This window comes from Salmo salar, chromosome 01, assembly GCF_965601325.2.
Source record: "Salmo salar chromosome 01, fSalSal1, whole genome shotgun sequence".
NCBI lineage: Eukaryota > Metazoa > Chordata > Actinopteri > Salmoniformes > Salmonidae > Salmo > Salmo salar.
The window spans coordinates 89813284-89827952 of record NC_138291.1 but is presented as its reverse complement, the minus strand read 5'-3'; the positions used below and the strand labels follow the sequence as shown (position 1 = coordinate 89827952).

The following is a 14669-nucleotide window of genomic DNA, read 5'->3' as shown; positions in this document are numbered from 1 at the left end:
TGAGCACTTGTTGGCTGCTTTTCCTTCAGTCTGCGGTCCAACTCATCCCAAACCATCTCAATTGGGTTGAGGTCAGGTGATTGTGGAGGCCAGGTCATCTGATGCAGCACTCCATCACTCTCCTTGGTCAAATAGCCCTTACACAGCCTGGAGGTGTGTTTTTGGTCATTGTCCAGTTGAAAAACAAATGCTAGTCCCACTAAGCGCAAAGCAGATGGGATGGTGTATCGTTGTAGAATGCTGTGGTCGCCATGCTGGTTAAGTGTGCCTTGAATTCTAAATAAAACACAGACAGTGTCACCAGCAAAGCACCCCCACACCTCTTCCATGCTTCACGGTGGGAACCACACATGCAGAGATCATCCGTTCACCTACTCTGCGTCTCACAAGGACACAGAGTAGGCGGTTAGAACCAAAAATCTCTAATTTGGACTCACCAGACCAAAGGACAGTTTTCCACCAGTCTAATGTCCATTACTCGTGTTTCTTGGCCCAAGCAAGTCTCTTCTTATTATTGGTGTCCTTTAGTAGTGGTTTCTTTGCAGCAACTCGACCATGAAGGCCTGATTCACAGTCTCCTCTGAACAGTTGATGTTGAGATGTGTCTGTTACTTGAACTCTGTGAAACATTTATTTAGGCTGCAATCTGAGGTGCAGTTAACTCTAATGAACTTACCCTCTGCAGCAGAGGTAACTCTGGGTCTTCCTTTCCTGTGGCGGTCCTCATGAGAGCCAGTTTCATCATAGCACCTGGTTTTTGCGACTGCACTTGAAGAAACATTCAAAGATCTTGACATTTTCCGGATTGACTGGCCTTCATATCTTAAAGAAATGATGGACTGGCGTTTCTCTTTGCTTATTTGAGCTGTTCTTGCCATAATATGGACTTGGGTCTTTTACCAAATAGGGATATCTTCTGTATACCACCCCTACCTTGTCACAACACAACTGATTGGCTCAAGCGCATTGAGGAAAGAAATTCCACAAATAAACTTTTAACAAGGCCCACCTGTCAATTGAAATGCATTCCAGGTGACTACCTCAAAGCTGGTTGAGAGAATGCCAAGAGTGTGCAAAGCAGTCATAAAGGCAAGGGGTGGTTACTTTAAAGAATCTAAAATATATTTGGATTTGTTTAACACTTTTAGGTTACTACATGATTCCCTGTGTTATTTCATACTTTTTGATGTCTTCAATACTATTTTACAATGTAGAAAACAGTAAAAAATTAAGAAATACCCTGGAATGAGTAGGTGTGTCCAAACTTTTGACTGGTACATGCCAATACTTTCCAAATGTATTCCAATATTCAACTACTTGTGAGAATGACAGAAGAGGGAAAGAAACTGTTGTTTATCTACTGGATAGTGTGTCACTGCAGTTACAACACACAAAACCAACAGCATAAACAAACAATCTAGGACACCCAGAACTAAAATCTTTCATAACTGTGTCAGATGCTTGATGAAGTTCTGGGGAGAGACGTACATGTTAGAAAATGTACTGAAGAGACTAGCAAGGTCTCCACCCCTCTAAACGGAAACTCAGCCAGTTTCGGGCCAATGTACCCTCCCCTTACAAAATCCGAAAGAAGCGAGCACCTGCGAAATAGTGATTCGTCCAAACAACCAGTAATGAAAAATCTGCATACTGGAACAAATTTTCTCAGTAGTACTATCCAAAACTTTGTCGACAGATGTTACCATTTATGTTACGTGCATCTGTCAAGGAGAACTTATAAACAAACTGAAGGAATAAGACTCAAACACAAAAATTGCTAGCGTTGAGAATGACAAGACAGGCATAAGCTGACAGAAACAGGTGGGACCTTGTGAACATAGCAACCAGGTGAATCTAGCAGAGGATACAAAGATACTGCTCACCTTTGTTTTTTTGCTCTGCAACCTGAAACAAGACAAACATACATCAGTTGCCAAATATGGAAATATTACAATAAACGGCAAGAAAACATGAATGTGCATATTCTTACTGATTCATTAATCATAAACAGCATTGTTTGAACGACACAGGGGTAGGGATGGGCACGGTTATTTGAGTACTCAAATATCTGAACGGACGTTAGGATTAGATTACTTGGGAGAGTATAATTTATTTTAAAGGCTTTGCCTAAAATTCAATAAAATGATATTGCTACATAGCCAATAAGGATAAAGCGTTACATTTAAAATGTTATGAGTTTTATGAGTGTGCCCCGTAAAAAAAAAAAAGTCACCCTGTAGCCTTCACACGTGTAGCTTGTTGTTACTGTCGGTCAATCAAAACGGCGCTACAGTCAGAGGCTTCATGTGTAGCAAGTGAAGAGGGAGATTTCTAATCAATGCAAAACGGAATTACATTTATGGAATAAAGTTCGCTAAATGAGAAGGAGTTGACTACAATGATCCACCAACAGGTAGGCTGTTTCATATGAATGGAGTTATTGAAGACATAGGACGGGGAGTGCAGCAAAAGAGCCTCAAATAGCCTTGCTACTGTAGCTTGCTAGCTGGCTAACAGCTGGTTAATGTAGCTAGCTAGCTTCTTTACAACGATTTGAGGATGTCAAGACAGGCACTACCAGATGGTACGATAGATAACCTATGGCAGCAAGAAGTTGGTCTAACTATCGCGAGTCGGTTTGGCTGCCCCCCCCCCCCCTCTCCGTGCAGCCCAGTGGCCCTCTCGAGTCACGTAAGCAAGTCTCCATTCAGTAAAAATGATAAATCTCTTTAAAACACATGGATTTCCAAAGTACAGATAACTGAAAAAATTATGATATTAATCAAACTTAAATAATTTAAAAATGCCCATCCCTACACAGGTGGCCGATGAAAACCAGTCAAATGTGTGGCATTGACTCGTTAAAAGAGTACTGTGGTCTGGACAGAGTGCCAGGCATAACAAGACCTAGTCATTAAATGTAATTTGTTGAGACTTGTGTGTATTGCATACAACTTTTAAAAACTGAATGTGCCCCAGCTGGCCAGGCCATCACAACTAGGTGAGATCATGTAGCCTATAATCTGGGTCAGAGCACTTATGTGCAAACTTCAGTTCTAAGAAAAATGGTAAGACTGCAACAATTTAAACTTGCAATTTTTGTTCTCCACCTTGATTTAAGCATCATTCAGTGCAAAGATGGCTGTTGGCATGGAAACATCTTTACCTTCTGAGAGGCTTCCCTTTTCCTTTTGTCTTCTTTCTTCCTTTTTTTGTCTTCCATGAACTACTGTTCCCTTTCCTGATACTCCTTTCTGGGGGAGAGAAGAAAAACACATTGCTAACCACAAACTAGTGCAACAGTCCTAAGAACAATCAGTGTTCCTTGTGCCGCCACAATTGCTAAATGATTCATGACCTAGGTCTCAGAAGATTACTGGACACGTGCTGTATTGTTCATACAGTAACTATCCACATAATAAACCTGCAGGAAATTCCAGGCTTATCCTCCCCTCAAAGCCTTGTTAGCCAATGTAATAAGGAAGGAGTTTTCAGGTCTTGTCATAAGCTTCAAAGGCTAAAGGCTCACTCCTGTTGAAAAGGCAGGGTCACACTTGCTCTTATTTTTTAAAATAAAATGTGCATCTTTATATATTTTTTTACTCCAGATACAAACTTCTACATACGAACAATTTACAGACAAACAATGACTACACCCCCAATCCCATAGCGCCTGCATGTTCACACCCCCAATCCCATAGCGCCTGCATGTTCACACCCCCAATCCCATAGCGCCTGCATGTTCACACCCCCAATCCCATAGCGCCTGCATGTTCACACCCCCAATCCCATAGCGCCTGCATGTTCACACCCCCAATCCCATAGCGCCTGCGCACCCCCCTCCCGCGCCTGCTGCACACCCCCAATCCCATAGCGCCTGCATGTTCACACCCCCAATCCCATAGCGCCTGCATGTTCACACCCCCCCCAAGCGCCTGCGCCACCCCCTCCCAGCGCCTGCATGTTCACACCCCCAATCCCATAGCGCCTGCATGTTCACACCCCCAATCCCATAGCGCCTGCATGTTCACACCCCCAATCCCATAGCGCCTGCATGTTCACACCCCCAATCCCATAGCGCCTGCAGCCCCCCCTCCCGCGCCTGCTGCACACCCCCACCCATGCGCCGCATGCACCCCCCCCCGCGCCTGCACGTTCACACCCCCAATCCCATAGCGCCTGCACGTTCACACCCCCAATCCCATAGCGCCTGCACGTTCACACCCCCAATCCCATAGCGCCTGCATGTTCACACCCCCAATCCCATAGCGCCTGCATGTTGACACCCCCAATCCCATAGCGCCTGCATGTTGACACCCCCAATCCCATAGCGCCTGCATGTTGACACCCCCAATCCCATAGCGCCTGCATGTTGACACCCCCAATCCCATAGCGCCTGCATGTTCACACCCCCAATCCCATAGCGCCTGCATGTTCACACCCCCAATCCCATAGCGCCTGCATGTTCACACCCCCACCCATAGCGCCTGCATGTTCACACCCCCACCCCAGCATGCTCACACACCTACTAGAGGTCGACCGATTAATCGGAATGGCCGATTAATTAGGGCCGATTTCAAGTTTTCATAACAATCGGAAATCGGTATTTTTGGGCGCCGATTTAAAAAATATATATACTGCTCAAAAAAATAAAGGGAACACTTAAACAACACATCCTAGATCTGAATGAAAGAAATAATCTTATTAAATACTTTTTTCTTTACATAGTTGAATGTGCTGACAACAAAAATCACACAAAAATAATCAATGGAAATCCAATTTATCAACCCATGGAGGTCTGGATTTGGAGTCACACTCAAAATTAAAGTGGAAAACCACACTACAGGCTGATCCAACTTTGATGTAATGTCCTTAAAACAAGTCAAAATGAGGCTCAGTAGTGTGTGTGGCCTCCACGTGCCTGTATGACCTCCCTACAACGCCTGGGCATGCTCCTGATGAGGTGGCGGATGGTCTCCTGAGGGATCTCCTCCCAGACCTGGACTAAAGCATCCGCCAACTCCTGGACAGTCTGTGGTGCAACGTGGCGTTGGTGGATGGAGCGAGACATGATGTCCCAGATGTGCTCAATTGGATTCAGGTCTGGGGAACGGGCGGGCCAGTCCATAGCATCAATGCCTTCGTCTTGCAGGAACTGCTGACACACTCCAGCCACATGAGGTCTAGTATTGTCTTGCATTAGGAGGAACCCAGGGCCAACCGCACCAGCATATGGTCTCACAAGGGGTCTGAGGATCTCATCTCGGTACCTAATGGCAGTCAGGCTACCTCTGGCGAGCACACGGAGGGCTGTGCGGCACCCCAAAGAAATGCCACCCCACACCATGACTGACCCACCACCAAACCGGTCATGCTGGAGGATGTTGCAGGCAGCAGAATGTTCTCCACGGCGTCTCCAGACTCTGTCACATCTGTCACGTGCTCAGTGTGAACCTGCTTTCATCTGTGAAGAGCACAGGGCGCCAGTGGCGAATTTGCCCATCTTGGTGTTCTCTGGCAAATGCCAAACGTCCTGCACGGTGTTGGGCTGTAAGCACAACCCCCACCTGTGGACGTCGGGCCCTCATACCACCCTCATGGAGTCTTTCTGACCGTTTGAGCAGACACATGCACATTTGTGGCCTGCTGGAGGTCATTTTGCAGGGCTCTGGCAGTGCTCCTCCTGCTCCTCCTTGCACAAAGGCGGAGGTAGCGGTCCTGCTGCTGGGTTGTTGCCCTCCTACGGCCTCCTCCACGTCTCCTGATGTACTGGCCTGTCTCCTGGTAGCGCCTCCATGCTCTGGACACTACGCTGACAGACACAGCAAACCTTGCCACAGATCGCATTGATGTCCCATCCTGGATGAGCTGCACTACCTGAGCCACTTGTGTGGGTTGTAGACTCAGTCTCATGCTACCACTAGAGTGAACGCACCGCCAGCATTCAAAAGTGACCAAACATCAGCCAGGAAGCATAGGAACTGAGAAGTGGTCTGTGGTCCCCACCTGCAGAACCACTCCTTTATTGGGGGTGTCTTGCTAATTGCCTATCATTTCCACCTGTTGTCTATTCCATTTGCACAACAGCATGTGAAATGTATTGTCAATCAGTGTTGCTTCCTAAGTGGACAGTTTAATTTCACAGAAGTGTGATTGACTTGGAGTTACATTGTGTTGTTTAAGTGTTCCCTTTATTTTTTTGAGCAGTGTATATTTCGACCTTTATTTAACTAGGCAAGTCAGTTAAACTGGGCTAGGCGGGACGAATTCGTCCCACCTACGCAACAGCCAGTGTAATCCAGTGGCGCGATTTTCAAATACCTTAAATCCTATTACTTCAATTTCTCAAACATAAGACTATTTTACAGCTATTTAAAGACAAGACTCTCGTTAATCTAACCACACTGTCCGATTTCAAAAAGGCTTTACAACGAAAGCAAAACATTAGATTATGTCAGCAGAGTACCCAGCCAGAAATAATCAGACACCCATTTTTCAAGCTAGCATATAATGTCACAAAAACCCAGAAGACAGCTAAATGCAGCACTAACCTTTGATGATCTTCATCAGATGACAACCCTAGGACATTATGTTATACAATACATGCATGTTTTGTTCAATCAAGTTCATATTTATATCAAAAAACAGCTTTTTACATTAGCATGTGACGTTCAGAACTAGCATACCCCCCCGCAAACTTCCGGGGAATTTACTAACAATTTACTAAATTACTCACGATAAACGTTCACAAAAAGCATAACAATTATTTTAAGAATTATAGATACAGAACTCCTCTATGCACTCGATATGTCCGATTTTAAAATAGAATATTGCAAAATGTGCTTTCACCAAAAAGCTAAGTACATAGCCCAGCCATCACGGGCTAGCTATTTAGACACCCGGCAAGTTTAGCCTTCACCAAAATCAGATTTACTATAACAAAAATGTTATTACCTTTGTTGTCTTCGTCAGAATGCACTCCCAGGACTTCTACTTCAATAACAAATGTTGGTTTGGTCCCAAATAATCCATCGTTATATCCAAATAGCGGCGTTTTGTTTGTGCGTTCCAGACACTATCCGAAATGGTAAATTAGGGTTACGAGCATGGCGCAATTCGTGACAAAAAAATTCTAAATATTCCATTACCGTACTTCGAAGCATGTCAACCGCTGTTTAAAATCAATTTTTATGCAATTTATCTCGTAAAAAAGCGATAATATTCCGACCGGGAATCTCCTTTTCGGTAAACAGAGGAAAAAACAGAAAGACGGGGGCGGCCAGTGCACGCGCCTAAGCCCACTGTCCCTTGATCGGCCACTTGAGAAAGGCGATAATGTGTTTCAGCCTGGGGCTGGAATGACGACATTCAGGTTTTTCCCTGGCTCTGAGAGCCTATTGGAGCCGTGGGAAGTGTCACGTTACCGCAGAGATCCTAAGTTTTGGAAAGAGATGTCAAAGAAAGACAAAAAAATGGTCAGACAGGCCACCTCCTGTAAAGGAATCGCTCAGGTTTTGACCTGCCATTTGAGTTCTGTTATACTCAGACACCATTCAAACAGTTTTAGAAACTTTGGAGTGTTTTCTATCCAAAGCCAATAATTATATGCATATTCTAGTTACTGGGCAGGAGTAGTAACCAGATTAAATCGGGTACGTTTTTTATCCAGCCGTGTCAATACTGCCCCCTAGCCCTAACAGGTTAAGAACACATTCTTATTTTCAATGACGGCCTAGGAACGGTGGGTTAACTGCCTTGTTCAGGGGCAGAAAGACAGATTTTTACCTTGTCAGCTCAGGGATTCAATCTTGCAACCTTATGGTTAACTAGTCCAACGCTCTAACCACCTGCTTTACATTGCACTCCACGAGGTTACGCGAATGCAGTAAGAAGCCAAGGTAAGTTGCTAGCTAGCATTAAACTTATCTTATAAAAAACAATCAATCAATCATAATCACTAGTTAACTACACATGGTTGATGATATTACTAGTTTATCTAGCCTGTCCTGTGTTGCATATAATCGCTTAGGTACACGTTGCTCCAACCATAAACATCAATGCCTTTCTTAAAATCAATACACAAGTATATATTTTTAAACCTGCATATTTAGTTAATATTGCCTGCTAACACGAATTTCTTTTAACTAGGGAAAATGTGTCACTTCTCTTGCAAACAGAGAAGTGCAGCAGTTTGGGCCGCCTGGCTCGTTGCAAACTGTGAAGACTATTTCTTCCTAACAAAGACAGCCGACTTCGCCAAAACGGGGATGATTTAACAAAAGCACATTTGCGAAAAAAGCACAATCGTTGCACGACTGTACCTAACAATAAACATCAATGCCTTTCTTAACCTGTTAGGGCTAGGGGGCAGTATTTGCACGGCTGGATAAAAAAAATGTACCCGATTTAATCTGGTTACTTATCCTACCCAGTAACTAGAATATGCATATACTTATTATATATGGATAGAAAACACTCTAAAGTTTCTAAAACTGTTTGAATGGTGTCTGTGAGTATAACAGAACTCATTTGGCAGGCAAAACCCTGAGACATTTTCTGACAGGAAGTGGATACCTGATGTGTTGTATTACCTTTAAACCTATCCCATTGAAAAACACAGGGGCTGAGGAATATTTTGGCACTTCCTATTGCTTCCACTAGATGTCACCAGCCTTTACAAAGTGTTTTGAGTCTTCTGGAGGGAGATCTGACCGAACAAGAGCCATGGAACGATGATGGCCCATTAGACACCTGGCGCGCGAGTTCATGTTGGGTACCCTCGTTCCAATACGTTATAAAAGAGTATGCATTCGTCCACCTTGAATATTATTCATGTTTTGGTTCAAAAAGGCCCTAATGATTTATGCTATACAACGTTTGACATGTTTGAACGAACGTAAATATATTTTTTCCCCTCGTTCATGACGAGAAGTCCGGCTGGCTTAGATCATGTGCTAACAAGACGGAGATTTTTGGACATAAATGATGAGCTTTTTTGAACAAAACTACATTCGGTATGGACCTGTGATACCTGGAAGTGACATCTGATGAAGAGAATCAAAGGTAATGGATTATTTACATAGTATTTTCGATTTTAGATCTCCCCAACATGACGTCTAGTCTGTATCGCAACGCGTATTTTTCTGGGCGCAGTGCTCAGATTATTGCAAAGTGTGATTTCCCAGTAAGGTTATTTTTAAATCTGGCAAGTTGATTGCGTTCAAGAGATGTAAATCTATAATTCTTTAAATGACAATATAATATTTTACCAATGTTTTCTAATTTTAATTATTTAATTTGTGGCGTTGACTTGACTGCCTGTTATTGGAGGGAAACGATTTCCTCAACATCAATGCCATAGTAAAACGCTGTTTTTGGATATAAATATGAACTTGATAGAACTAAAAATGCATGCATTGTCTAACATAATGTCCTAGGAGTGTCATCTGATGGAGATTGTAAAAGGTTAGTGCATCATTTTAGCTGGTTTTATGGTTTTGGTGACCCTGTCTTTGAATTGACAAAACATTACACACAACTCTTGTAAATGTACTGTCCTAACATACTCTAAATTTATGCTTTCGCCGTAAAACCTTTTTGAAATCGTAAAACGTGGTTAGATTAAGGAGATGTTTATCTTTCAAAGGGTGTAAAATAGTTGTATGTTTGAAAAATTAGAATTTTTACATTTATTTGGATTCAAATTTGCCGCTCTTGAAATGCACCTGCTGTTGATGGAGTGCACCACGGGGGGGACGCTAGAGTCCCACCTAGCCCATAGAGGTTAAAATCAATACACAAAAGTATATATTTTTAAACCTGCATATTTAGCTAAATGAAATCCAGGTTAGCAGGCAATATTAACCAGGCGAAATTGTGTCATTTTGCGTTCATTGCACACAGTCAGGGTATATGCAACACTTTGGGTAATTTGTCAGAATTTTATGTAATTATGACATAACACTGAAGGTTGTGCAATGTAACAGGAATAACGTTTTGTTTTCGAGATGATAGTTTCCGGATTCTAACATATTAATGACCCAAGGCTCGTGTTTCTGTGTGTTTATTATGTTATAATTAAGTCTATGATTTGATAGAGCAGTCTGACTGAGCGATGGTAGGCAGCAGCAGGCTCGTAAGCATTTCTTATAGTAAATCTGAGTTTGGTGAGGGCCAAACTTGGTGGGTGTCAAATTAGCTAGCCGTGATGGCCAGGCTATCTACTCAGAATATTGCAAAATGCGCTTTCGCCGAAAAGCTATTTTAAAATCTGACACCACGATTGCATAAAGGAGTTCTGTATCTATAATTCTTAAAATAATTGTTATGTATTCTGTGAACGTTAATCGTGAGTAATTTAGTAAATTCACCAGAAGTTTGCGGTGGGTATGCTAGTTCTGAACATCACAATGCTAATGTAAAAAGCTGGTTTTTGATACAAATATGAACTTAATTGAACAAAACATGCATGTATAACATAATGTCCTAGGAGTGTCATCTGATGAAGATCATCAAAGGTTAGTGCTGCATTTAGCTGTGGTTTTGGTTTTTGTGACATATATGCTTGCTTTGAAAATGGCTGTGTGATTATTTTTGGCAGGGTACTCTCCTGACAATCTAATGTTTTGCTTTCGCTGTAAAGCCTTTTTGAAATCGGACAATGTGGTTAGATTAACGAGAGTCTTGTCTTTAAAATGGTGTAAAATAGTCATATGTTTGAGAAATTGAAGTTATAGCATTTTTGAGGTATTTGTATTTCGCGCCACTCGATTCCACTGGCTGTTGACTAGGTGGGACGCAAGCGTTTATGACTTCAAGCCTATCAACTCCCAAGATTAGGCTGGTGTAACCGATGTGAAATGGCTAGCTAGTTAGCGGGGTGCGCGCTAACAGCGTTTCAAACGTCACTCGCTCGCTCTGAGACTTGGAGTAGTTGTTCCCCTTGCTCTGCATGGGTAACGCTGCTTCGAGGGTGGCTGTTGTCGATGTGTTCCTGGTTCGAGCCCAGGTAGGAGTGAGGAGAGGGACGGAAGCTATACTGTTACACTGGCAATACTAAAGTGCCTATAAGAACATCCAATAGTCAAAGGTATATGAAATACAAATCGTAGAGAGAGAAATAGTCCTATAATAACTACAACCTAAAACTTCTTACCTGGGAATATTGAAGACTCATGTTAATAAGGAACAACCAGCTTTCATATGTTCTCATGTTCTGAGCAAGGAACTTAAATGTTATCTTTTTTACATGGCACATATCGCACTTTTATTTTCTTCTCCAACACTTGGTTTTTGCATTATTTAAACCAAAGTGAACATGTTTCATTATTTATTTGAGGCTAAATTGATTTTATTGATGTACTATATTAAGTTAAAATAAGTGTTCATTCAGTATTGTTGTAATTGTCATTATTACCCAAAAAAGTTAAATTAATAAAAAAATTAAATAAATAAAATGTTTTATTTTATATTTTTTAAATGTATTTTTGAAATGTTTTATTATTTATTTATAAAATCGGCTGATTAATCGGTATCAGCTTTTTTGTCCTCCAATAATCGGTATCGGTGTTGAAAAATCATAATCGATCGACCTCTAGTTCACACCCCGAGTGCCCACACCCATACCAGCATGTCCACACCCCCATCCCTAGTGCCTGCATGCTCACAACCTTACCCCAGCCCAGCATGCTCACACCCTTACCCCAGCCCAGCATGCTCACACCCTTACCCCAGCCCAGCATGCTCACACCCTTACCCCAGCCCAGCATGCTCACACCCCCAGCCCAGCATGCTCACACCCCCAGCCCAGCATGCTCACACCCCCAGCCCAGCATGCTCACACCCCCAGCCCAGCATGCTCACACCCCCAGCCCAGCATGCTCACACCCCCAGCCCAGCATGCTCACACCCCCAGCCATAGTGCCTGCATGCTCACACCCATACCAGCATGTTCACACCCTCATCCCTAGTGCCTGCATGCTCACACCCCTACCCCATCCCTAGTGCCTGCTCACACCCTACCCCAGCATGTTAACACCCCCATCCCTAGTACCTGCATGCTCACACCCCTACCCCAGCATGTTAACACCCCCATCCCTAGTACCTGCATGTTCACACCCTCATCCCTAGTGCCTGCATGCTCACACCCCTACCCCATCCCTAGTGCCTGCTCACACCCTACCCCAGCATGTTCACACTCCCATCCCTAGTACCTGCATGCTCACACCCCTATCCCAGCATGTTAACACCCCCATCCCTAGTACCTGCATGTTCACACCCTCATCCCTAGTGCCTGCATGCTCACACCCCTACCCCATCCCTAGTGCCTGCTCACACCCTACCCCAGCATGTTCACACTCCCATCCCTTGTACCTGCATGCTCACACCCCTACCCCAGCATGTTAACACCCCCATCCCTAGTACCTGCATGCTCACACCCATACCAGCATGCTAACACCCACATCCCTAGTGCCTGCATTATAGTTGGCCACTTGGCCTTAAATTGTACCAATGTGTTTCTCAGTTGCCCATGCCATTTCAACAATACATAATTTAGATTTTAAAACTTGTGTCTTAATGTTTGCTAGCTTATACCACGGTTTCCCAAACACGGTCTTGGGGCCCCCCTTGGGTGCACCTTTTAGGTTTTGCCCTAGGACTACACAGCTGATCCAAATAATCAAAGCTTGATGATGAGTTGGTTATTTGAATCAGCTGTGTAGTGCTAGGGCAAAAAAACTAAACTAAACATGCACCCAGGAAACCCTGGCCTATACCATAGCCCTGGTGACAGCATTGTAAGGGATCTGATTGTAAGGGGTTGTAAGGGGTCTGGCTGTATTGACACACCTATTAGAATTCAGGTACTATTTCTTATTAAAGGCCAGACATGCTAAATAAGGTTGTTATGTAGCTAAAGGAATCCATAACCAAGCATTACAACCAAAAACAGTGTTTGCACATCACAAATAGACATGACACCACACGATTGATAAGAGTTAAGTGGACATAATGGACAATGCTTTGCAAATGACCTGTAACGGAAAACGAAACTGATAATGAGAGTGTGCAGCTGTTTGTGGCCCTTCTTTCTCAGTGACATAGCTAAAGCCACGGGCCACAGTTGTCATGATTTCGGAGGCTCTGGTCAGAGGCAGGCTTATGTAACTAGTTAGCTGCAACAGCTATCCTTCACGCATGTACATATGTCAACATTTCGTGCCTGGGAATAAACATAGCTAGCTAACTATGCAAGTATGAAGGTGCAACAATATAGCTACCTAACTTATCGAAAATCGCAGCTTGCTAATGCTGAGCCCTGGTGTTGGCCATTCAGCAACCGTGGCTGGCAACAAAAATGCTGCATGTCGATGGTTGTTGGCTATCGTTATGAAGGTATGGCGGGCTAAAAATTGACACATGACACGGACAACGGGCTCAGATCAAGAAACCGAGTAGCTAGTTAGCTATCCGCATAATACTGGTAGTTAGCTAGTTAACGTTAGCTTAGCTTGCTAATGGAAAATGAACCAATATTCATATTTTAGTGCACGCGGGGTCTTGCACCGACCAAGCAAAGTAAATAAAATAAGACGTAGCTATTTAACTAGCTATATCGACCAGCTAGCTAGACATCTTGTAACGGCTAACTGCTAAGCTGAGCTAACTACCAAGACAACATCACCGTCTTCATTTTTGAAAATGCAAGTATACCAGCATAATTCACTGCAAGATTACGACCCAGACTCCGGAGTTAACTAGCTACATTGCTTTGATTCCGCTCGCGAATTAAGTAAATCTATCCAAAGGCAAGATAACTTCTCTAGATGCTCACTCGCGCAACGACATCCATTCGGTTGCATAGCAAACTAGCTAACGTTGGTTATATTTTAACACCTTTGTCGACAGAACATTTCTGCGTTACAACTATGGAATATGCATGCAGCTAACGAACTTTAGACATTAACTAAATGATACTCACCTCAGGAATCACATATGAAATATAGCTGGCGTGTTAGCTAGCTAAAGAAGCAAATATTATTTCCCCTTTCATCTGCTGTGGCTAAAGTGCTTCAGTGCGAAATCCTAGTTGATGAAACATGGAAAAACAACCTCAACGAATAATGAAGTATGTGGCTAACAAAGAAATATACTCGTTGGTGCTCTTGATTTGTAAATACTATGATAACGTAAACCTAACTAATGTGCAGAATAATTCGTTTTTAAAGCTCTGGAAAGTCAGTTGGTTGACGGTCGGCCATTTTGCTGCTCTGTATGAATCGAATGTCTCGCCCACAAGAGTTCTAGCACATATAGAAAATGAGCCAGAAATTTCACCGGATGTACAAATGTGAAGCATTCGGTTGGCGTTTCCAATCACTACCAAATTTGATGATGAGAGGAAGCCCAGTGGCCGGCAGTGGGAGAAGATGGAGCGAAATGGATTTGGGCCGACATTCTGCACATTTCCTCATCGATTAAATATTTTATCTCAATACAGATTTCTGTTTCCAAAACTACAATCTGTTACGAACAGATTGGACTAAGTTTTGTAGATTTTACCCTTTGCCAAAGTTTTAAAAAATTGCGTTCTTTAGAAGGAGTGCAAAGGCGAATTGGCCTATTGCACACGCGTACTTCACTGAGTAGGCGTACCCTAACTCAAATAT

At 43.1% G+C, this 14669-nt stretch overlaps 1 protein-coding gene across 5 annotated transcripts in view; it reads right to left on the bottom strand.

The window, feature by feature from the left end:
- LOC106609422 (trinucleotide repeat-containing gene 6B protein) overlaps nt 1-14343 on the bottom strand; it is a 52555-nt gene extending 38212 nt beyond the window's left edge. For 2 of the 5 annotated variants that reach the window (XM_014208241.3, XM_014208257.3), the window contains exons 1-3: nt 13982-14343; nt 3167-3254; nt 1884-1905 (exon numbers count right to left, since the gene is read on the bottom strand). In XM_014208241.3, the coding sequence (XP_014063716.3) occupies nt 1884-1905; nt 3167-3223 (79 nt within the window). In that variant the 5' untranslated portion in view covers nt 3224-3254; nt 13982-14343. The remainder of the gene's footprint in view (nt 1-1883; nt 1906-3166; nt 3255-13981) is intronic. The other 3 variants (XM_014208267.3, XM_014208286.3, XM_014208277.3) reach the window with 2 other exon arrangements.
- Nucleotides 14344-14669: the final 326 nt, after the last annotated feature.